The sequence below is a fragment of the Echeneis naucrates genome, chromosome 12 (genome assembly GCF_900963305.1).
Source record: "Echeneis naucrates chromosome 12, fEcheNa1.1, whole genome shotgun sequence".
In the NCBI taxonomy this organism is placed as follows: Eukaryota; Metazoa; Chordata; class Actinopteri; order Carangiformes; family Echeneidae; genus Echeneis; species Echeneis naucrates.
Window position 1 is genome coordinate 8,853,026 of NC_042522.1, and position 25,390 is coordinate 8,878,415.

The following is a 25,390-nucleotide window of genomic DNA, read 5'->3' on the forward strand; positions in this document are numbered from 1 at the left end:
CACGCCGATTTTTGTTCTTCATTTCACGCACAATGCACAAGAACCAACTTTATTTATTTAGAGGAAGCTGCAACTCGTCGGAGAGTGGCAGAGAGCCGGGCAGATGGCAGTGGACACTAAACAAATCCACGAATGGAAATGCAAAGGTGCTCATGCTATTACATGATTTTGGATGACAATGGAGTTCTCTCACATCATAGCACAAAGTTTTCTACTGTAAAAGTTTGATCGGAAAACTTCTTTGCCCTGCCATGAGTTGGAAATCAACAAATAAATTAAAATAAACAGTTGAATTGCTGAGCGGGGTCAAAACTTTCTGCATGCGGATCAGCCTAATTGGCTTTAGATTCAAAACTGAGTTCACCCTTTAACCACCAGCGGACCGTCTGTCTGAAGCGCTCCTTCACTCTGAGACAGCACCTAGGTAACACTGGCTGCTTAATTAGCTGCTGCCTGATAAATCATAACTCTTCCGGACTGTGTTCCTATGTCCACATTGGCAGCCAGCTTGCAAAGGTAGGTTTCATGCAGTTGTACTCTGCAAAATCTGATTGGCCTCACAGCGTTGTTTGCTACCATCACCGTTTAACATCGGCCAAGCATTACTCATCTATGCACAATCCGGTTTAGCTGATCTTGGAAGCAGACGAGATTTCAACCTTGCTGACACTGAACACACACAAAAAAAAAAAAAAAAGACATGATTTGAAGCTTCAAAATAACAAACTGGAAGTGCTTGCAACTAAATATTGGGTTTCTGATTCATATAAAACAGACAGACGAGGTTGCGCTGGTTTAAATTTGACCTTCGCTAAATGCTTGAGTCAATAAAAACTGCAAAGAGCAAATAAATGGTCGAGAAAAATATATAGATTGACCTTTTTACAACGATTTTTAAACTATTTTGGCAACTTCTTTTAAAGAAAGAACAAGCTCTATGGTCACATCAGAAAGCCAATATAGGCGATAATTATAACATGTTATTAACAGATAAAGGGCAGTGTTTTATCTGTGCTTCCTCTCTCTCTCCCTCTCTTTGAGTCTTTCTTTTTCTCGACAAGGGTAAATAAGGTTAATAAGGTTTATAATGAAAAGAAATCCAATGTTTGAATATGGATGGGCTTATCCAAGGCAAGCTCTATGTAGAGAGATGGAGCTGGCAGCAGCCTCAGACACACAGCCGGTGCGAACACAAACACACACACACACACACACACACACACACACACGTGTGAGCGGCAGGTCAGGTCAGAAGCTCAGTGTTTGCAGTTGTGTCATTTGTACTGTCTGCTCTGCTACGGGTAAGCGAGCACTAATCATAGTTGGAACGGGTGGAGGCATGTGACCAGGTCACATATTTCCTTATTATATATTCCACTTTTTTTTAGGTTACAGGATACAGTAATAATGATAATTTGCCTTGAACAACGTAATAATTTCAAGAAGAAATGTACTTTCATTTCAAATGCTCATCACTCTTATCGTCATTTGTATTACATTCTGTAACTTCAAATGAAAAGTTCAGAACATACATTTTAATTCTGATTGTGCCTCTCTGAAAAAAGTCACAAAAAGAGAAATATACTTGAAGGGTGTCCAATATGTTTCTGCCCTTTCCTTTTTTAAGAAAATCTTGAGCAAGCAGTGTTTTAATTAACCTTTTAGGTTTCAGGTGCTGCTCTCATCGATGTGCACTGGTTTACAAGCCTGCACGCTTCCTTGGATCCAACAATGATGACCTATAATTCAGAGTTTTTTCGTCTGTGGTTCAAATGACAGGGTTACAAATATAGTCCTAATCACAGCAACATAGTTTGGGGGATATCAGGATCGCCATGCCTTTGTGCAGATTGGAAGGAATCTCCGCACACAACAGCGGAGGTGTGCACAGTTCCAGAGAACCGAAGGCGCTTACAATACACAACCATACCTGAGAACACGCAGATCACAAACTTTTGTCCTATATAACTGATGTTTGGCCTTGTTATGAACAAGCTCTTCTTTCAATTACTATTGTTTCAAGCAAAGCAATTCAAGCAAAAACTCCTGATCCATACTAATGTGTGTAATCAGCCCTTGCTGGGAATATTGCACAAATTGATTATACTATGACTCACAACTTGCGTGATAGAATGGCAACCTAGAGGTTTGCAATAATAAAATAAAATGAACATTCTCAGCAAAATAAGTCCTGTACATACATATGAATGCAGCAGTGCATACATCCCCACCCCTCACCCAAGAAGAGATACAACCACAAATGCCACACAAATTTCTTAAACATGTGTGAGCCATGCCATGCTGCTGTGGAGTGTTATTTGTGATATAGTTAGACAGTGTCCAATTAGTCACGGTCCCCCAAGTGGATTTACCATGAGGAACATTTCCAAAAGTGCAAGAATTTAGATAGCAAATAATGCTGAGATAAATACTGCGTTTCAGAGCAGCAATTAAAGCCACACTCTATTAATCTCAGCGAACACAAAATTTAGTGTTGCATTATAGTCATAATGTGGTCCTCGGAAACCCTGCTATAGATTGCTTCCCTGGATCAGATTAGTCGTGCTATAATGTGGATGTGAGAGTAAAACCCTGAATAATTGGAGACGTCTAACATAAGAAGTCACGTGTGCTATGAACAAAAAAATCAAGGATTCTAAACTGTGATTCAACAGTGTCTTTTTGGAAGGTATGCCAGATGAAGGATTTACCTCTCTGTTGAGCCTTTGTGTTTTGATTTTGAGTTTGTATTTTTAGGCTGATGCGATGGATCATACCTCACACTCCCTGGAGCCAGAAATTGTGCAAGTGCAGGATCCAGTGCCATTGCCCAGCACCTCCAATGCTTCTGGTGTGGCAGCAGGGTTGTAGCTCATGTAATACTCTTGGAGCTGGGAGCTCAGGTTCTGCTCTGGTTCTGGACTCTTTTTGCGGCGCTTCCGGCCCACCATGGATCGCTGTTGCAGCAATCTGGTTGCACCCGGGTAGCGCCGCCACAACACATAGATAATTGTCAAGATTAGGGACATGGTGAAGAAGAGTGCCACACTGCCGACCACCACTTTGTGCAGAGTCATGTGCTCGATCTCTGGTGGTGGTAGTTGAGTGGGTCGAGTGCGTGAAACTGAGTCTTTAGGGTTTTTGCTTATATGCCCCGGAAAGGTAGGATGAGGAATAGGTCGAGGTCTGAATGACGGGAGAGGACCAAAGGTGCTGCTTGGAGGCATTGGTGGGGAGCTGCTGGTCGGGGCAAAGGTTGGCTCCGCAGTGGCTTCAGAAATTAGCTCTGATGTTGGTGAAGGTGTTTCAGTCAGAACATAATCAGTCTCCTCACAAATCCCATGGTTTCTCGTAGCCTCCATAATTTTTTCTCCCTGGAGATATTTTGGATTGCTGCATATCATGGTGGTGTCCTTGCTTCCCCTGAAATTCCTCAACCAAGCCACGAGGGGGCATATGCCAGTTCCGCAATCCCACATGTTCCCAGCAAGGCTGATGGACGTCAGTGAGATCCATGCTGACACCGCCTCCTGGGACACATTGGACAATTTGTTGGATTCCAGGTTGAGGACTTGAAGGTTGGGCAAGCAGTGAAACACAGCTGGGTCCAGGGTCTGGATTTCATTTCCTGACAGATCAAGTTTCTGCAGTGTATACCAAGTCCATGGAAGGCCCTGGTTAACCACCCTAATGCGGTTCCACTGTAGATACAGTGATCTCAGATTTGCTAAGCGTGGAAAGAGAAAAAAGTTGATCCTTGAGAACTGGTTGTGCTCCAGGTGCAGCTCCATCAGCTTCTGTAAGCCCAAGAAGGTGGTGCGGGTAAGAGCTTTGATTCGATTATAGCCCAGATCAAGAAACTCCAAACTTCGGCACTCAAGAAACGCTCGTATTGGGATGTTGGAAAGACCATTTGAGCGTAGGTGTAGGTTTTGCAGTTTTCGTAAGCCATGGAATTGACCTGGTTGGAGAATTTCCAATTTGTTATAGGACAAGTCCAGACTACGAAGGTTGGGGATCCCGTGGAATGTCGAATTGTGCAGAGATGTGATCCTGTTGGAGCTCAGTATCAGCTCTTTGAGCCTGCGGACCCCTTGAAACGCTCGGCTGTCAACAGCTGAAATCTGATTATGGTCCAAGTATATCCAGAGAAGCTGGCCGAGGTGGGCAAATTGATATGGTAGCAGGGTGTGCAGTTCATTGTAGCGCAGGGATAGACCTTGGCAGCCAATTGTGATATTTTCAGGGACATCGATGAATCCAGAGGAATCACAGTGGACAGTTTTCCCCTCGCATCGGCAGCTATTGGGGCAGGTGCGCTCACCAAAGCTTAACAGCAGAGGAGCCCGCAAGAGGAGAAGGAGAGGAAAGAGGAGGTGTGTCAATCGGCCATCACACAGCAGGGGACCTAAAAGAGAAAACAGGAAACAGGAATTTAATGAAAACAATATCACATGTTATGGTGTTATTTCCAAAATAAAGCCAGTGTACTCGATCAAGCAAAAATGATTCACGACTTCTGAAAAATCTAAATTTACTGTTGAGCAGTCACCAGAGGAGCTGTTGGATTGGAAATATAGAGGCTACAACTCTTTGGTGATTTGAAAGAAAATGATCGCCTGAAACACATGATGAATGTAATGTAAGTGCTTATAATATTGGCTCTTACAGCAGCAACACCACAAATCGTAATGTAGTTCCCATACCGCCCCTCCCATATGTCTGTACAGGATTCTAAATCTCAACACTGGATTCTACAGAAGTACATTCTACACTGTTTCGGTCCACAAACATATTAATATCCCTGACACAGATTTCTTAAAGATAATGAACATCTGGCAAATATTCCACACATCTGTCATCGGTGAAGATTCCAAAAGATTTACTGTTTAATTGTGAACAGTCAAGAGCTCTAAGGAGTTGAGATGTTTCATGGGATCATGTGAAGGTTTTGTTGTTTTATGATTAGCACAACATTTAGTTTTTAACTTCTAACAGAATGTGCAAGTACTTTTTCCCCCATATGACTGAGCTTGAAAGGGAAATCACATCAGTTTTCCTCCTTGAAAACTCCTTATTCTCCTTGCCAAGACATTTGTTTGGTACCTGCTGGGGTAACAGTGGAGAGAGTGTAAATTTTTCCAGGAAATTTTCAGTTGTTTAAATGTTCTAGTTTAGTTTATGCAAAAATGCCATTAAGTTTTTGTCAATATTTCAGTCGTGAAATGCACAAATGTTGTCTGGTTTCAATCTCACAAAGAGATTAGCTTTTATCAAAATGAAAAAAAAAAAAAAATGCTCTGATTGGCTTTCCTTCCAATTCATTGTGTAGTTTTTACTTGATGAAAATGTCAGCTTTCTTCAATTTTAGTCATCATTGCTTCATTTCATTTTGTCGTTGGTTGACAACCATTTTGACAAAAACATTTTTGTCCAAAAAGTAATGCAGGACAGAGAGATAGTCACAATAGACGTTAGACATTAGACACGATAGACGTTTATTGATTTATCATATTCTTCCAAATATATTCGCAGAAACATTTACTGCATTGTTCTACCCTCACAAAATCCTTGAAGGCTACAATGTTGGGGAGCATGATATATGGTAATAACTACCCCAGCAAACAGGAAGTTGAAAATTTTCAGCTTACTGCTGATAAGTTCCAAAGAGTGATTTAAAAGGAAAACTTGAATTTCTATGAATAAAATAATGCAATTATCCGGATCAAGGACAACCTTAACCTTTACAATCCGTGTACGTGCAATTACTAGTCAAGTAAAAGTCTGGTCCCTTTTCACATGGAGCCATCACATACATAGCCTTCAGTTTATTGGGCAACGTGGCAAAGATCCCAATTTATGGCTCAGTGTGTCTACTGGTGTGAAAAACAAACAAAACAAAACAAAAACAAAAAAACAAAACAAAACAAAAAGACCTTTAAATCAAAGCTGACAGTCAGCGCGATTACCAAGCGATCCAGGTTGATTCAACTTTTATAACACGCAGTAGAGATGCAATGCTTTAAAAGATATGTCGGTGACCTAATAGAGTTTGACTAGCCAATATGTCAAGGAACGCACCCTTTACCCAGGGCTCTCTTCAAGTCTCACTCTGAGTAACATTCAGACTACAGATGTTCATTTTTCACGACTACACTGCTCTCCAATGCGCTTTTGCTTCCCCTCAGCCATCTCTCTCTGCTCTCGTGCAGCTGCTGTGCCGCTAAATGCCACAGACATGACAATTAACCACGAAGAACTATTCTGCAATAATGCAAGGGGAGGAGGAGGGTGTTAATTTTGGTCAGACAGGCACCAGAGCCTACGAGTAGGAAGTGAATAGAGGCAGGCATGGCTGTCAGCATTGTGGAGATGTAAAAAGCAGTATTTGCAAGAGAGGCCAGCTGATTTTTTTCTAAATAGTATGAGAATCAAAAATGCTGCATTACCCATGCAGTTTGTTAATTGTAGGGTGGGAAAAGGAATGTGTTGTTTTATGTGTGTGTGCGTGTGTGTGTGTGTGTGTGTGTGTGTGTGAAAGAGGGAGATAGGGATTCATTTTATTGTAAGATATTATTTTTATGTATATTTTATTAGTTATATAATGATTAGATGTTACTTTACTCTTCAGGCTTTTGTGTCTTGTAGTTATTAGTTTTTTGTTTTTTGTTTTTTACACTACATCATGTGCTCTAAGCTTCAGGCTAGAAGTCAATGCGTACACACATGCTAAGTTAATAAAAAACACCATCGATCTCCTCCCTTATACACAGGCTGTCAATAAAACACACATTGGCAGAATTAAGTGATCAAATTAATCATGTCCAACACTATGGATTCTTAAATATACCTTAGCTGCCCAGGAGCTGACTATGCTGACTATGAATATGTCATACACCTTTGTCCTACTGTTGTGCGCTAGTGAGAGGACTCTGGCACAACCCATCCCCAAGTTACCCTGTAAACATTTCACAAAAGCCATTACCTAAACCTTCAGTACACCAATTTCTAAACTAATTAAAGCAACCCAATTTCCAAACACCCTTCCTGAAGAGGTCAGTTGTGGACAAAAAGTACCCGCTCTTAATGTCTAAAATTGGTCCTCACAAAGCCAGAGCAAGGACATACACACACATCCTAAATGTTCTGATTTGGTTTGACTTGGAGGAGGTTTATAAATAACAGAAAGTGGATGACATGAATACCAAGAGAAAAGCATCACATTATTGGTAGGATGCTGTTCCATGGTACATGATGATTTTGGAGAGAGAGACCAGTTGGACAGCCAAACAGACATTATGAAAGATAAATAAATGAAAAATGAGGACAATGACAGTGGGAGTTTTAACTGTGTATTGTAATCAATACAGAGGAACACTGACGTTTTCCCGAATCTGTAAATAAACAGCATGTAAAGGGCTGTGAGATGCCACCAGTGACTTCAATGTCACTGTCATATATATATATATACACATCATTACTGTGTGTTCATCTGCTGTGGCACAGAGTATGCAGAGCGCATTAAACATGCACCATTATACCACACCTTCTGATGTGCCACACAACACTGACAATTTCACGGTAAAGTGGGTAGCCACCATGCAGTGCTGCACATGAGCTGAATGAATCACAAGCTACATAATTATGCTACACCTCCATGCAGGCAGGTTTTTCTATTGGGCTTTTAAACACCTGAACAAGAACAAATACACTTTGACTTTATGAAGATAACATTTAACAAATGATAAAATGTCCCCCTTATTTTACATTTTTCAAATTAAGTGTTTTGCTTTTCAGTTCCTTGCAATTACTATCAATTATCAGCAGTCAGCATCAAACAAATGTGGCTTGGGTGATAGGTTTGAGCTGTGTGAAATTAAGGATTGCAAACAATGATACTTCAGCGCACAACTTTTTTCCTACGTATATGAATGGTGCCCTGAGCAGAGAATTAAGTTCCATCCTTCTGTTGTAGGGTTGCGGGTTCAGTTCTCAGGCCTGGGGCCTTTCTGCGGGAAGTTTGTATGGGTTTCCAGTTTCCCCCCACACGCATTAGGTTATCAACGATCATTTAAGGGCTCTTTAATTAGCATCCGTGGGCTCACACATCATCACTGAAACTGAGAGGATCTGTCCGGATAAATATTACCTTGTGATTATTGGAAAGCACTTCAAGGGGAGAGACCTCTGAAGAGCCTCCACTAATAATAATAAGCAGGCAGATGGGCAGGAGTGTTTACCGTGCAACTGAATGAAAGCATTTGTCTCACAATTATTCGACTGTCCCCGAACAACCACGAGCCTTGTGCTTTAATGTAACTTTAAATAAAGGAGTCACAATTTTAAGACAGTGCAATGAAAAGGAGAGCACTAGAAGGAAGTAGGGTGATAGAAAACATAAATGAGGTCCAGCGTTGGTCATTGTGTGAGAATGAGTTAAGTCACAGAATATGTGAAAATGTGCACTATAAATAAATATCACAATTTCTCCATGCAAGAGATTCAGCACGTATTCCATCACTTCCATTAGGTACTCTCAGGCCAAGTATCTATAACAGCATACACATCCATCAGTTTGTTTGGTTGTTTTTTTTTTATATCAACGAACCACTAACAAAGGTCTGTTTTGAACGTGGCACAAAAGCGAACGACATCTGGGATCAAGGGGTGTATGTGCCTCTTAAACAGAAAGAGGAGGCATCAGCTGTGTTTTATGGGTAAGAAATTTTAGAAACACAGCACAGCACTCATCCACTACCTCTTCACAGGACAGCTTCATTAATTAGCATACATCAGCTCAGCCCGGATAGCTGCGTCGACAGAGAAGTAACGGTGAACCACTGGACATGAGTACACTGTGCTCCCATGGGAGACTTTACAGCTCGAAATGAAGAGAGACTTTCACTTTAGTTTGGATTATCTAATCATTAAATGTGATGTTACATGCAGGCATTACTCAGGTTTGCCTCTAGTCTCATGGATTTTATGCCAAGGTGACAGATTACAGAAAATTATATTTAAAGAGAAGACATGTTTTAACCTGAAACATCAGTGCTATAATGCAATAGCAGTTTGTGCAGGCGCTGCTATCAAATCTGTTCTCCTTCAGAAGAGATTTAATCTCATGTGCTAAGCGCCATGCATGTCTGTTTACTTGGCTCTCTCTTCTTAGTGGAGCATGACCAATCAGAGCCACAGGGCTTTGAAGATTTCGTATCTTGTCGAAGCTAAATCTTGGCGATTTTAACAAGTTGTAGTACAACACTACACAAGTGAAGTTGAGTGCAATTATCACAAAGGTAGATCTGCTCTGAAGAAACTTTTTAATCTCATGTAGTTTTACAGTGAGTGTTGTTTTCTATAAAGTGCTATGAGATTTATTTTTCTCTAGAGGAAAAGCTTATGGGTGGACGATTTCAAGTTTATTTACTTTCACAAATGACCTTCCCATAGATGAATAGCACCCATTGTTTCATATTTAAATCTTCATTTTCCAAAGGTCACTGCTAACCGGACTGTGTTAACTGGTTCACAGTAACTGCAGCTGGCAACAACAGTCCTTGTTCTGCTCTGCAGCCTCAAATGTAGCAGTTCTCCACATCAGCAGAACAACATCTAGCATCAGCTCCAGTCCAAATACTGTCCAAAACAATAGTCGATGTGGACTGAGGAAAAAGTCTTATTGGTTGGGACACCAATTAGATTTCTAGAGGTAGAATTTAGGTGAGAGGACATCCAAAGTATAATTGTAGCCGCTGGATAGAAACTTCCAGTTGTCACTTTCACAATAAAATCTAAATGGAAATGCAACTAACCTTAAAAAGAAATTTTATGGGATTTTATGGCCTTAGCTTAACACGTCCCTAATCTTTCTGAAAGAAAACTCTAAACCCTGTATACAGTTAGATGTACGGATACATAATAAAATGCTAGATTAAATCATGGCTCATGTATACACACACACACACACCTACATATAAAGATTCAAGTGACATCAATTCAGATAGCTTCTCAGATTAGCTCAATTTGAAACCAGAGAAAGTTTTTTTCACATTGCAGTAATTCTCCAACAGACTTTACGTGCAATTGAGCTGGGTAAAAGTATAAAAATGTATATCATTTAGTTTTCTTTCTTCTTGTTAATATTCATTAATTTGCATTCACAGTATTTTCAACTCTTGTCCCTAGCTGGGCCTTCAGACCCCAAAACAACGTAATGTAACTGTACAAGAAACAGATTAACATTATTCACAAATACTAATCTGAAATAAAATAATAAATGTGTACCCAGCCTTGTCCCAAATAGGAGGTTAGTAACTATAGCAGATTCTTGACGCAGTTTCCATCCTTAAAGGCAAAGCCAGAGCAGCATATGATTTCATCAACTCACTGAGGATTAAAAGGTTCAAGTATCACACAATACACTGCAAATGAGCCATGATTGGTTGAACTTGACTTTTAAACTCTTCTGAATTCCTACTCTCTAACATTTATGAAGTTCATTTACCTTCATCTTCAGTTACATAAGCTTAATTAGTTATTTTTAGCTTGGCAAACATGCACAGTTTGTCACTCTGTTTCAGTGATATGAGATATTTTTAAAGCTGGGCTGACTGACGGACTAGGGCTTTCTACAGCAGATGTGATATTGTCATTGTTTGATTGACGTGGTGCTTGGTGCCACAGATGCAGATGCGATTTATATGGATGAGTCTTGCATGTCTAGTTGTTTTTTTTTTTTCCTCTCATTTTGTCAACCCTTTTGTCAGGCCTTTTGATACATTGTTATGCAGTGTTTTTCCTGCCATAATTATCCGCTCTGAATGTACCAATCTCCCTATTATACAACCCCAAAATCATGGATGGTTAAGACCATTTAAAAATGTTTTTTTCGTCTCCACAATACCCTTGATTGCATTTGTAGAAGGACTCTTAGGGAGGGATACAATGTGTAGATATGCCTCCAAGCAAAGCTGGAGCACATTGATTTTATTGTGTACAATGAGAAACACTTCAACACAATTTGCATCTGATAAAGATGCAATTTCAGCCAATAGATATCAATTAAAGAACAGGCACTGTACTCCAGTGTCCTCCCCAGGGCTCCACTTCTCAGCCACAGGATGAAAGTTGCTGAAGTTAGACCTGCACTAAACGTCAAACTAAAATGGGCTTGCACTGCAAATGTTGAAAACAGCAAAAGTTAAATTATTGCCTAATTCCTCAAATACATCTTTTCCCCAATTACCTCATCTAAGGTTAGGTTCCAATGGCAACCTCTTTGAAATCCCATAAAATTGTGACTGCCTCCCCGCCTGAGGACAGAGTGGATTCTGGCAGGCCTAGCGGAGTCAGCTGTCGTCTTCCTTGGCGGTGCGACAAGTTGATATTTCATTTGAATGCATGGTGCTCTGAGCACTGATGCAAAGGCTATTACCCAGAGTGCCCTAGTGGGCTGGCCAACAGTGCTAAGGCCACACGCTTGGGCACTTCAAAGAAATGAAAAGTGCGCAAGAAAACAAAAAATATATACAATTTCTTATTAAATGGTCTACTGTAGCACAGGTTAAATGGAAGGGTGTGTGCCTTTTTTAGCGGCTTTTCAAGGTTATTGACTGACAGAAACATAAAATCTAATTTTCATCCTTATTTACCCTCTTACTCCCAACATCTTTCTAATGCATAAAAAATGTATACAGTGGGCAGTCCGGTTATCTAACACACTTCAGTATATATTTACATTGTATTAAAAAGAGCTACCTGTTTCACTGTGCAGCTGATCGGTGTATATGGAGTATGATTTAGAGAAAGACAGATCACCACAGACCTATGAAGCTTCAGTCTGAAAAAAAAAAATAAATAAATAACATAATAATATATGATATTCCATATATTTCCAGGCCGGAAAGCCTCTGAGATGCACTTTATTTCTCCCAGCCCCAACCCGAGCCTTCCCTCTTCCACTGTCTTCCACCCTGACACAGAAGCCAAGGGTTTTAAAGTGTGAGATGTGTGACTTAGCTTAGGCAAGCAAAATCGCAGGGCACGGCAGGATGTTTGATATATTACATTAGTGAGTGTGTTCACTCAGATTCAAGGTACATAAAATGAAAAATATTTTCAGGGCACAGTAGTATTTGACATAGAACCAGTCACGGGGCTCATCATGCAACAGTGATTAATTGGATACACTGGCATACCAATATTGAAATGAAGTACCTTTTTACACACTTAGAACCCATTATTTTACACCCATTAATTTGATAATTGGAGTCAGCTGTAATTTTCAACTTGCAGCAAAAGCACAAAACAGTAAAAAAAAAAAAAAAAAAGAAAAACAGTTGATTGATGATAAAAGCTTATTTTACTACTACTGGAACTGCACATACATGCAGAGGAGCAGCCAATCCTGCAAACACTACAGCAATAAGATATATGGCAAACACAGCTCAGCTGGTTAATATCTTGCCATTAATGGCAAAATACAGCTTAAATGGGGCAGTATCCATTAAAAAGTGAAATGAAATGAGCAGTCAATTTTGTTAGCTCAGTTATTCTGTCTGGATTTGTGAGGGATGTAGTAACGGAGGTCTAGTGGGCCCATGACTTACTCAAGCGTAACAGTGAGAGAGGGGAATGAAAACAGACAGCCCGCTCACACTTTGACTGCGGGCCGCTTTATGGGAAAACTAGTAGGGGCTGAATTATTACCACTTAAAGAACTAATGAAATGATTAGGCGTATAGATTCCAGATCAATGAGATTAGCGAATTATAGGATTCTTATTTATCCACAAGAAAAACTGCCTGTAACATAGATCAGCTTCTCACAAGCTGCTCAGGGAAGCAGTGCGGGGCCGGTCGTGTCTATCGATTGAAGTGTCTATCCTTCCCCATGAGAGTTCTTGATTCAGACTGACTGGTGGAAGGCGCCTTTTAGCAGCCACACAGTGTAACCAAACACCTGCAGTGGAAGTGCTTTCGGTTGTACTTCTGAATGAATGCTCCACTACTTGATGCTAATTCAAAAGAGTGATAGCGTGTTAGACCAAAACGAGCTTTGAGGTATGGATTATTGCGCAAGTGGTGGATAAGTCACTCCACGGTGGAAACAAGCTTCCTTTATCTTGTGTTTGACGATTTGGAGAGACAAAGTATATAGGACGAAGAGAGAAGCCTCTGATAATTAGCTATCTTCAGAGTGGGCCAGAAAGGAAACATAACCGGCAGAAAATAAAAAGAAACTCAGAGAAGCTGGTGCAAAGATTGTGACAGGGAAATATAAGGTGCAATAGAAAGTGAACAACTGTGGGCGTGTGACAGGTACAGGGAGAGAGAAGTAGTGTGTGTTGGACGTGGATGTGTGTGTCAGAGCTTCTTCAGCTTCATTAATGGGAGCTGGATTGGGCACTGCTCTTGAAATGAGGGTATGTTTTAAGATGCCAAAGCAAAAAACAAATAAATAAATAAATAACATCATCTTAAAATTTTCTTTCCATTTCGAAATTTATCAGGGTTAGGAAACTCTGGGGCCAGCCAAGCGAAACATGCTCCTTCCTCCGACTTTTTTGCTGCTCTGCAATTAGAGCAGCAGGAATTCGCTCATTGGAACTGTTAGGACAGCGGGACCATATATCAGGAGCTTTCGAAACAGAAAAATTAGATCAAGCGAACAAATGTAAATCTAACATGAGGAAATGTGACATTTTGTTGGACAAGGGCCTGATATATGGATGATTATAGCCTCCAAATCATCAACAAGACGGCAGGTGGTAATAGCACACATGTAATTGAACATATTTCTGTTAAAAAGTCAAGTCAATTTAAAAAGCATTGGACACAGATGATGGCAATCATTACAATTCCTTTTTTGAAAAACTTAATTGATTTGTTGTTTACTCTGCATTTTGTTCCCTTGTTTATCTGACCAACAATGGAAGAATAAAGGACACTAAATTTACAGTTATTTGAAACGGAGACAAGTAAATCCTCAGACAGAAAATCCTCAAAGGTGATTATCTGTAACCAGATCAAATTAATAAGTTAGTACTTTTTAATTAATACATTGATTAATATATTTTATTTATCCATGCACTGGAAATACATTTAGAGATACTGTTTCCATCTCTCCGCCAACAGATGTCTCAAAAGCTTTGAAGGGGGCTTCCAAAAAAAATATTTAAAAAACAACAACAGGTATCGAAAAAGCATGCTGTATCTGTGAAACCATCAGCTTTTACAGTCAATTTGGAGAAACCCCACACTCTTTGTATTGTGGGTGTAAAATATAATTTAGTCGGACGAAAACCTGTATGAAAAAGGTTAATTGGTTATTTTTGAATGTCAATGTCTTTACAGCAGCAGTTTTTCTTGTTTTTACTGGTGCAGCCATGAAAGCTGATGTTTTATATTCGTATTATAACTTTAATAGTCTGTTGCTGCAGTGTTTGATCTGAAATTATGTAAATGTCTGACGAGGAATCTGTAACAGTGTAGAGATGTTATTGTGGTTGTGATATCTGCAGTTTTATCCTCCTACTGTAGCTACTTCTTATTCCTAGGCCCTGGCAGAAGCTTAATTCCTTGACCATAATGATACACTAAACTCACTGATTTATAATATGATATTGATTTGATAAATTATTAAAACACAATAGAAACTATTTAATCCGATGGCATTTAGGAAGCACAGTAAGGTTGGATGTTTGAATTTTGGCGATCAACTGACAACGAGAAATGCTGATCAATCATTTGGACCAGTGAGCAGGAGATTCTTAAGTAGCTGGACTCAATAAATCCGCCACATCACCAGAGTACTCAGCACTCTGTCCTGCAGAGATCCACATCTGGGCTCAGCTTGTCAAAAAGTCACGGCTAAAACTCTTCACAGGCTCATAAAAATCACTCATATTAGGAACTTTACTGACTCTGGCTTTCCTGCCCACCAACGCACACACACGTACAGAAGTTAATGGCAAAGCGAAGCAGAGAGCTGTGCTGATCGATACGAGTGCTGATGTCAAAGGATCTTAAAGCTGGCCGCTGTATGGTGAGCCTGCAGAGGAGTTGATATCATAGATGATGAGTGTGCGTGTGCATGTGCGGTATCCTAGTAATCAGTAAAGGTAAGAAAATCCGAGGGGATGTCCACCCCCCGGCCTGTAAAAAGCAATATATACGTTTAGCACTTAATGCTAGTGATTAATCAGTCCTACTGTGCATTAGAGTGAATTTAATTATTTCTGTTTAATACACTGTAAGTGGCTCATTTTACACTGACAAATCAACTATAGCAAATTAGTTAACTGGTTATGTCCATGGAACCCCTGAATGGATAAATGTGGAGGAAAATAATATAAATGGGAGGAAATAAAAGACTCATATCTCACTAAGACTCCTGGCATAGACCCCTCTGAATAAAGGCACCATCTCTCCAAAGTTAAAAAAAAAAAAAAAAAACAACAACAACAACAAGAGATATTTGGACCAATACTTGCATAAATTCTGTCAATGATATAATAAATTATATCATCTCCACGGTCCCTCCAATGGCTTCTTCCTTTATATAAAGACACTATCCTCCAGATGACCAATGACAGCTCTGGTCATTTGTCAGAGGTTCTGAAACCAGCTTCTTAATTATGAGCAACTGACTCATACATCAGCACACATTTCAGAGACTGTGTTAAAAAACTAATTAATTCCCATGAGACATTTCTGCATTTATGTCTTAATCTAACCTCTCTGCGGGAAAAAGATGATCATATAATCAGAAATTGTGGGCTTACATCCAGTCAAATTACTAAAATTAGAGTTTAAAGTGTCAAATTCTATAAGTTGCATTATAAACTTTGAATAATTGATTGATTCATATAAAATCATTTTATAAGCTATTTCTTATGACATTCTGCTTATGTTGCCCCAAAACAAGAAGGTCGTGGGTTTGGTTCTCCCCATGCCTCTGTCCTCCAGCCCTGTTGATGGACTGGTGACCTGTCCAGGGTGTACCTCACCCTAACCCAGTGTGAGCTGGGATTTGCTCTAGCAACCCCCCCAACCCAAAAACGGAGGATGAATGAAGGAACGAATGAACATTTTCCCAACAGGTGACATCATCTGGCCTTAAAATTATTTAGAGCTATGTAGATAATGTATCACCAAGTCATCTTGTAACCATGACCAAGCTAAGTCGTGTCAGGTGACTGACAGATGTGGCAGATTGGTTAAAGATGTGCCTTCACTATGTTGCCTTTGAGGGAACAGTCAATTATTCTTCTTTTTTTGTTCGTAAAGTCAAAAGAACCAATGCCAATCAAATGTAGGATACAATGAACAGTGAAAAGCAGGTGTGCAGTAGTGACATACAACACATTGTTGTGCGCCTCTTGGTTGTTCATGTATGCAAGCTAAGCTCCCACTGCTGACTGCCAGACTTTTGTTCTCACTTTTGTATCATGGCCCATATTTCACTGCAAGAGTCGAATGTGCAGGACACATTGTTTGGGGAAGGTCTTTAACAGTTATTTAAAAAATTTCCACAAAACACAAAAGAAGAGACTGGAATTTAAAGCCTGGAAGAAGTGATGCTGTTTGCAGTAGTCCAAAAGACAAATAGTTCAATGCCTCGTGCTGTGTGTTAAAATGGTTAGATATATTGTGCACATGTGTGTCTGTGATAGAAAGAGAGAGGAGTGAAGTGAACAGTGCTATACTGCTGCAGAAAGAGCCTGATGGGGCCTTTCAATCAGACCCTGAATGGGGAAGTAGACAAAATATCTTTGGTAAAGGTTTGGCAATTTTAAAATAAGCAAGAACTTCAGAACTTTAAATCATTCCAGCTGTTTTGTTTTTGATGTTTTCCACCTCTATTGGCAAGTGTTTGCAAAACATGTAATTTCACAGGTTAGGCCACAAAGTTATGATTAAAATTCTGTGTTGGGCTTGTTCCCCAAGTGTTTCTTTGTTGTTTTTCATTTAAAAAAATAAAATAAAAATTCTTGTTGTGAAAGAACTAGTTTCTAGATTCTGAAATGTGAGGATTTCCTGCTTTTCTGTTTTATGCCATAGTAAATGCAAAGACAGTTTTTAATTGTAGGAAACAAGCACTTTGACAGAATTTGGGGTGGAATCATCCACACTCAGACTGAATAAGCAAAGGATTAGTCAGAAAATTAGTGCTGGTCGTTTCAGTACTGGTAATGATTGTTCAATGTAAATGCAGTCGTGTCGAATTCAGGACAATACCACTAAACTTTTGTGTCCAATCTTAGGAGTGGGAGATGATGAATGGAATGAGTAAAGTGAGAGAGTTTCACTCATAAGTGTTGATATTCCACCAAAGGCAAACAGTTTGTCTCATTGTAATTTGTGACATAATTAAAGCAGTAATAGCACTTCCTCATTAGCAGCACTCAGCTAATTAAAGAAAATGCCACGATTCGGCACAGATGTGTGGGCAACGTGCATCCCTCCAGCCTGTGGCAGCTTTTTTCCTCATTTGGGAATAAAATAGAAAGAAGAAGGAAGTAAAAATAAAGAAAGGCAGCGCAGATTCAACAAGTGAGAGGTCAAGACAAACAAAATGAATCACAGGGGTGCACTTTACAGAGCAACTCAAATGGCTGCATCTCTCTGCAACCTCACCTCCCTTCAAACATATCCTGTGTGTTTTTTTCAATGTGTGCGTTGGGGGCGGGGGGTCTAATGCCACTGGGTGGCATTAGGGGGGCATCTAATAACAGCCCTTTCGCCTGTGATTTCCAACGACAAAAGTTAAACCACAGAGGGAGACTGTATGAAAGACCATGAGATCGCCTCAGAGCGACAGCATCATTTCTTTCAGCAACAGTTCTGCTGAACACCCACCAAAAAAAAAAAAAAAAAAAAAAAAAGCCCCTGAAACATTGAAGTAGAGGAGTGTGGGTTTGTGAGGCTGAGGAGTGAATTTAGCTTTGGAGCACTCTCAGTCAGTAAAATGGAGGAGGTGATAGGCAGTGTGGGATGAGACTGTAGGTGTCCACAGCTGTCAGGAGGAAAGGGGGAGGTAGAAGAAAATGGGACGAAGTCAAAACATGTCAGAGGTTTGAAGGAATGAAGAAAAATAAGAAGGGGGGGGGGCATTCACATCACTCCGACTCACGGACATTTAAGGTCAGCATTAGATTGTGTGCATGAACTTGCCACTGCAGCTCAAACGGGGAAGACGTTATTTGACAGATGTATTATTTAGCCCCAGCAACTTAGTGTGCATCACCAACCTCTCTCTCGCACACACGCGCGCGCAAAGGCACAACACGCACGCGATTCGACATCACTGACACAAAGGTGCGAGAATTATTGCCTACCCCCCCCCCCCGATGGATGTCCAGTTGCACGGTAAACACTCCTGCCCGTCTGCCTGCACTGTTATATCAGTCCGCAGACAGAGGGAACAACCTCTCTGCGGTGATGATTTTACCAATAAATGATACCGAGAGAGAGAGGGGGGCAAAAAAATAATAATAAAATCGGGGGAATTTTGTAAAACATTCACACGGTCCCAGATGCGCCAAAAGAGAGAAAGGGGGGAGGGGGGGAGGAAAACACCCCCTTTTGTTCCAATTCAACAGCACAAGTGCTCTCAACTAATAACAGTGATTTTTTTGCTCATACTCTCCATCTTCCACCCAGTGTATCCTAAAGCGGAGAGCCCTCCACTTACTTACCCATGGTGGCGTCTCATCGGTCCGCTCAGCTCCGTCCTCCGGTAGCGCAATCCGCCGCACAGATCACGATTTGCTCCGTGTCGCCGCCTTTCCTTCCCCGCACCTGGAGAGCCGCGGGAGCGCTGCGCGCTTCTCACGCCACGGGTGACTCACACGCCTTCATTCTAAGTGAAACAAGCCGAAAACAAGCGAAAAGCAAACAAGCCTGGCACATTGTTACAAAAACGCTTCTAAAGTTTGCGCCCATGCTCCTCGGCGCAGGTCAACTTTCCAGAACCTGTCTCCAAGACCTGTGCCATCAAGACCGCAAGTTGGAAGTGAACCGCCGCCTGGATCTGCGGGGGCTTTTCTCTCTCACCCGAGAGACTCACGCATAGTCAGTCTGGGAGGCAGATTCCCGCGACTAAACAGTCAACACGCAGCAACAACAACAACAACAACAAAAAGGGAGTAAAAGTTAAGATGAGGGGAGCAGCCAGTGTCGAATCGGTGCAGCGAGGGCGAACGTCCTCCGCGCAAACATCCGGCCGAGCGCGGAGGAAAGAGACGCCAGGCGGAGATCGCAGCCAGGCACGGGCACTGTCAGGGACCCCTGTGCGGTGCACAGGCGGGCAGGTTCCCGTGTGCGCGCCCGGCTGCGTGGAGGAGCGTGCTCAGGCGCGCGCATGTGGGAGAAAGAGAATGAGAGAGAGAGAGGGGGCATTCAATGCAGTGTTTAGCAGCTGCAAGCAGATTTGTTCAAATCTGAGATTTTCCTTTTGTCTTGTCGTTGATCTGCTTCCTCCATCTCCATCACCACCAACACAAACACATCAGCGCTGGAGCTGTCTCCAATCTTTACCAGGCTTTCCTTCCATAAGTCCATTATTCAGGTGTGGTGGAGGATATGCTGAAGGCTATATGTGGTTATCATTATAGCATGAGTGGGAAGCCTGCCTGATCCCACCTCATGTTGCATAATTATTGTAGACGGGAAGGCTAAATGCAAGATTTATACTGGAGTGAGGAGGCTATTGGAAAGGCTTTATATTATTTTAAAAGCATATTATAGTGAAACATTGCAAACTGCCATTATTGAGCACATCAACAACAAAACAAGAAAGCTGCTGGTTGTTTGTTGATGCTCCAATTTATTTTTAGGATTTTATGTGATCATAAATAGCCACAATTATGCCTCTCTGGCAGTAACATAAGTCCTACTGGTAATTTGAAAGACTCAGCTGAAGTTACCCCATAACACTTTCAAATATTTGATTTAGTCTTACGTCCAGTCATTTCAGATTGTGATTAAATCCTGGAGTGGTTCTAGTTATGAGCTTACTCATTTCAAACAATTCAGACACAATAGGTGAAGATAGATGATTTGTTATACAAATGTTCCCATTCTAAGAAATAGCTTCAGCTGGACTTGGTTTAGCCTTGTCATGCCATGCATTTAAAGGGCTTCAAAGTGAACAAGCTTACTGTATTGCTTTTATCAACGCCCAGTACTGACATCGATGTTTTACCCAGCTTTTAAGATCGGTTGTCCATTTACCTTTAGCCAAATGGTGAATTGTTTGTTCTCATTGATTTCATTGAATTCTCAGTGACAAGCCAGACAGCTGAGGCTGCTTACCAGAGGGCATATTGTTTAAAATTCAACCTATCTTGTGAAGTGGTTTTCATGTACTCTACAGAAACTTTCTCTCCAGGAGAAGCCTGTCCAACATTAATTTTTTATACTAATTAAAAAAAAAAACAACACGGTAACATAACAGGTTTAACTGCAAACATTTCAATATGAAAGGAGCAAAGATGCGAAACTGTTTAATTTCTGACGTCACTATAGTTGTTTCCTGCTGCTGTCAAAAAAGCTGCAAAAAGATGGTATCATGATAAGCCTTTATGGGTTGGCACTCCTCTGAATATCAGACCTACTTTGGGGGGTTAGGGGTTAGGTTTGGGGGGATGGTCACTCAACAAGTTTGTCATCATGAGAATCTCCTACAGTTTCGGCCTTTCCAGTCTTTGGATGCCATAATAAGTGCTATTAGAAAGCATTCAGCCATGGCTGTATTTCCTACGATTTCTCATATTTCTTAAAATTGAATCTGGTTATAACATTTTGTGATGTGTAGCTTTGGAAAGACACTTGAGACTGGAAGTGAAAGGGGCCATGAAACTCATTAAACAAACTCAGGGAGCAGGCTGACTGGAAGTGTGATGGTAGCCCAGGTCGCCCAGAGCCACAGCCACAAGGAGGCAGAGCTGTAAATCAGCCAGGCAAGAGACTCAATCCCTGCACTTCCGCCTCCTCTTCTATGACCACAGAAAGAGTATTGATGCAGGTGGGGAAAAAAGAGGAGGGTCGAACTGTAGCCGAATGCTGTGCCGGTGAAGGGCAAGGGAAAGAGGAAGTAATAGGCACATGTGGGACAGGCAGAGGAAGATTAGGCTGGACAACAAGTCATAGTATATTTTCCTAATTATCTTAGTGCTATGTAGCCTCCCAAGAAAAATGACATAAGTCATTCCTGCAAATGCTCAAAAATTGTGTTTTTAATACACAAGTGACAAGTGCTTAACACAACTGGAAGCTAAAACATGCACTGTTACTCGAACTCTTCAGAATCTGTCGGGTCCATCCACCCATTATCCATATGGTCGTCATGGTGTGGTGGGGCTGGAGCAGGGCTGAAGCCAATTCTAGCTGATATTGTTACACCCCTGTAAAGGGGACATTAAAATGAAAAAAACACAGACGATGTTGCTTAGGTCTTATTCAGTGTTGTAATCAACTTTTCCACACACACACACACACACACAAAAAAGTATCAATATTACATCATTATCAAATCATGAACTGCCATATCAAAAGGATTACCGTATTTTTCGCCCTATAAGGCGCACTTAAAATCCTTATGTATGAATTCTTGTTGTGCTTGCTGACCTCGAACCTATTTTATGTGGCACACTGCGCTCAAAAATCTGTCGATCTGCTTTAGTGTGACTTTGGTAAACGACAAAGCTGCTGAGCTTGATGGATTGTCGGAGCATTCCCAGCTGACACAGGGAGTTGTGTTAACGTTGGTCCTTGGTTGGACAACGTTAGATAACTAATTATGTAGCGCTGACAACCAACCATCATCCAACATTTAGTCGGTGTTACTTTACTGTAATTAGACGTCGACCCAACTTTAGGTTTTTAACGTAAACCCAACTTTCAAATCCATATCATAATCCGGTTATAATCAGTTCGACTTACCTGACTGTTTTGTATCGCTTTATGTGTGTTTTATCGTGAGCCTTATGTATGAAAATAGACCCGTAAAACACGGTACTCAGTTAGAAGAAGGAAACATCGCACATGAATGTCACTACACCGCCAAAACAGCTCTCTTCGCGCCACACAGCGCAGCTAGCAAGGAAACTACGGTGAGCGTAACATTCTTCCTCACGTCTGCTCACTAAAAGCAGGAGTAAACGAGCTTTCAAAGTTACTGCAGACGCCGGCGTTATCTCCTACAACACAGAAAACATAAACGCATCGCAGAACGTCTCACAATAACTTTTCTTACCTGTAAAGAGGGAGAATAACTGAAAGACGCTTTGGTCTCGTCCAGCGTTGACAACTGACCAGCGAAAACAACGCGTTAGCTCAGACAAAAGAAATCAACAGCCGATCGGTGATTGGAGAAACCTTCAAAGAAATGAACTTTGAAGAAAAGGACGCACTACAGAAACAACACAACAGAGTAACCAGGGAAATCCTGTTTGACACCACCAGGAACCGGCTATATTTTAGACACAGATTATCATTTTCAGGCCGTCACTCCATGCTCGCCCACCTGGGAGACCAGAGCAGCAGGCCACAGATCACTCGATCAGCAGATCACAATGAAATTCACCTCAATCAGTTTTCACCTTCACCATGGTACTCCGTCTTCCAACCATGCGCCATCATGAGTCAAAGCATTCTTCTGCTTACTGTTCTCTGAAATTTTAACAGCATTTTAATCATCATCACAAAATCAGGTGAGAACCGCGTACAGGTCTTCAGTCTATCGGAGGACCGAGATACAAAGACAATCAGAGGCAACCAGCATTTTATTTTGGCTCAGTCATGTAGAGGCACCATTTATCTTCGGTACATGCCTTTGGACCATTGGAACGAGCCAGAGCACCTGGAGGGAAGCCACAGAGGCCCAAGCTGAACAGGAAACTCCACGTACGAAGGCTCCAGACCCAGAGGGTGGGCCCCTTCTTGCTGTGAAGCGACAATGCAAACCACTGCCCCAGCGTACTGGCCTCTATTTGGCAATGTTACAACCAAATCAACAACACAGCACTAAAATGGCACCAGCAAGGTGAATCAGTGGATGTGACTGTGTTCTTCCATCAGGTATATGGTTTGTGCAGATATTAGAGTGCAGTGGTGAAAGAGAGATGGAGATGATGCTTACACTGAAGCTCAGAAGGCCATCTTTGAATTTGGAGCCTTTCTTCAAGTCTCATTTGATTCACAGAAGCTTTCATCAAAAGGAATTTGGTTGTGAGAGACAACACTGAAGGTAAGTGCAGTAGGAGACTTTGGTTTAATTGCAACATGTGTTCAACAAGTTCAAGTGTGCGCCCAAGATTTCTGGTCAGTGTTTTTTTCCTTGTCCTCTCTTTCCCCTCTTCCCCCATCTGTCTCTGTGCGTCTATGCTGTGGGCGGGGCATCTCCCTCACTCTCCTGGGTTCCTGATTGCATTCATTCCACTCACCTGCTCCCTGCTGCTCACCTGATATCAACCCTGCAGTATAAAACACCATCTTCTTTTTCAGTCCTTGCCAGGACAGTTGTGTCTGTCACTGTGGTGTAGTCACATTTCAGGCTGCCTTTTGAATTCAGCCCAGATGCTTGCTTGCAAAGCTTTTTGTTTATCTTGTTTCTTCTCTATCACAGGGTCACTGCCCAACTACCTACCGTCCCTCTGCCATGCTTCCAGCCAGCTCAACCGCTCCAACCTTGTTTTGCTTCCCTGCCGTCTACCCACTCCCCTCTGCCTGCTTCTCCTGGATTATACTTGCAATATACCCCATTTTGGTGCTCTCTTTTTGAGTCTGTGTTCTGTGTTTGGATCCTCCTTGTTGATTGTAACATTTAGAGGTGCTCTCAGAGGAGAGAAATTTTGAAGAGGTATTTGAGGATAGGGGGAGATAGCGTTAGACAATATCACATATTTTTTTTGGTTATATTTTACAGTTAAAAATGGTTTGAACCCAAACAGCCCTAGCCTTCTATAATTCAATTATACATCTGTTTTAACTCTTGATGAAATGTTTTAGTCTGATGTTTTAGAGAGTTCATCCATGGCAACTTCATTTCTGTTGAAACTATCATTTCCTAGCCAGTGGCATTTTTTTGCAAGTTTGTCATATAACTAAGCTGGAATCTCTTGTTAAGTCAAATCTTATTGCTCTTATGTGATCACTTAATTGAGGCGGATTGGATTGTGGCTTTCCGGGTTTACAGAGTTTATGACATTGGTCAGCAGTGACAGAGAAACACTTGCACTGATGTTTTGAAGATTATAGATAATTATCATCCATTGATTGGTCACTATCTCTATTAAAAAGGAAACTTGTTCATTAAAACAAATTCTTGATGAAAACCAATTTGTATAATTGGCACAGCTGCAGCCAAGATATTAGTGAGATAGAGAAAGATCAGCCAACAAAGGGTCCAATTCCTCAACCCACATGGGGTAAGGGTCCTGTGATGAGACAGAGTTCATAAATAAGAAAAAAAATAGTTATCAAACCTCGGGTTGCTGCTGCATCACACACTGTAGGACTGTGCACGTGGGTTTTCACTGGCCAGAGATAGTATATCGCCATTGTTTTTACATATCTTCCAATCTGGAGTCCCAGAATGTCAGTGATGAAAGACTGGCAGAGTATGGAATCAGAATCAGAATCAGAAGCCTTTATTGTCATGATGTATGATGCCATAAAACAAAATTAGTGAAGCCACTCACTTGATGCAATTAAATATAAAACGTTTCCAAGTATCCAGGCACAGTGTGTGGATGGACTGGGGTGACATAGGGTGACATAAGGTAGTGCAATCCACAGAATAGCCGGGGGGAGAGAACTGGAAATTCGAATTCCACAGTCAGAGAGGGGAATTCCTGCAGGTATTCGTACTGTATCAGAATTTTGTTTTCCAGCTGAATGTTCAAGTGAGGCAGTGCATGAGAGGAGTGTCTGCCTCTCCTGCTGTGAGCACCAACCCAAGCCTCAATGATACCAGGCACTCAGCCGACAGCACTCATATGCTTGAGCAGATGCGAGGGAGACGATCCACAAGAAGAAAATCAAGCAACAAAATGTACCACAATTGGAATTGATGCAGAGTTCAGGTTTTGGTGGCTTGTCTTACCATTTGTCTGCAGCGGATGCTGCTCAGATATCTCCAGATGCGGCAGCAATCTTAAAAATAAGGCAGTTTGTGTTGGTAAGTTATTATGATCAGAAACATCAAATTTGAAAGCCAAGAGTCAGATATTGATTTGTTAAAACTTATGAATGAAAATAACAAAGGAGAACCCCGAAGTATGTCATAATAAGTCAAAGTAATTCTGTGTGTTCATTATTGCAACTTTTTTTACGTAGGAGGATTACACAACAAACAAATCAATAGATGCTCTTTTTGTGTC

General features: G+C 41.2%; 1 protein-coding gene across 1 annotated transcript in view; it reads right to left on the minus strand.

Moving 5' to 3' along the window:
* The window catches only part of lrrtm4l1 (leucine rich repeat transmembrane neuronal 4 like 1), a 44,663-nt gene extending 25,956 nt beyond the window's left edge, over positions 1-18,707 (minus strand). Inside the window, exons 1-2 of the mRNA XM_029516426.1 lie at positions 18,704-18,707; positions 2,778-4,408 (exon numbers count right to left, since the gene is read on the minus strand). Of these exons, the coding sequence (XP_029372286.1) occupies positions 2,778-4,408; positions 18,704-18,707 (1,635 nt within the window). The remainder of the gene's footprint in view (positions 1-2,777; positions 4,409-18,703) is intronic.
* Between the last annotated feature and the right edge of the window lie 6,683 nt (positions 18,708-25,390).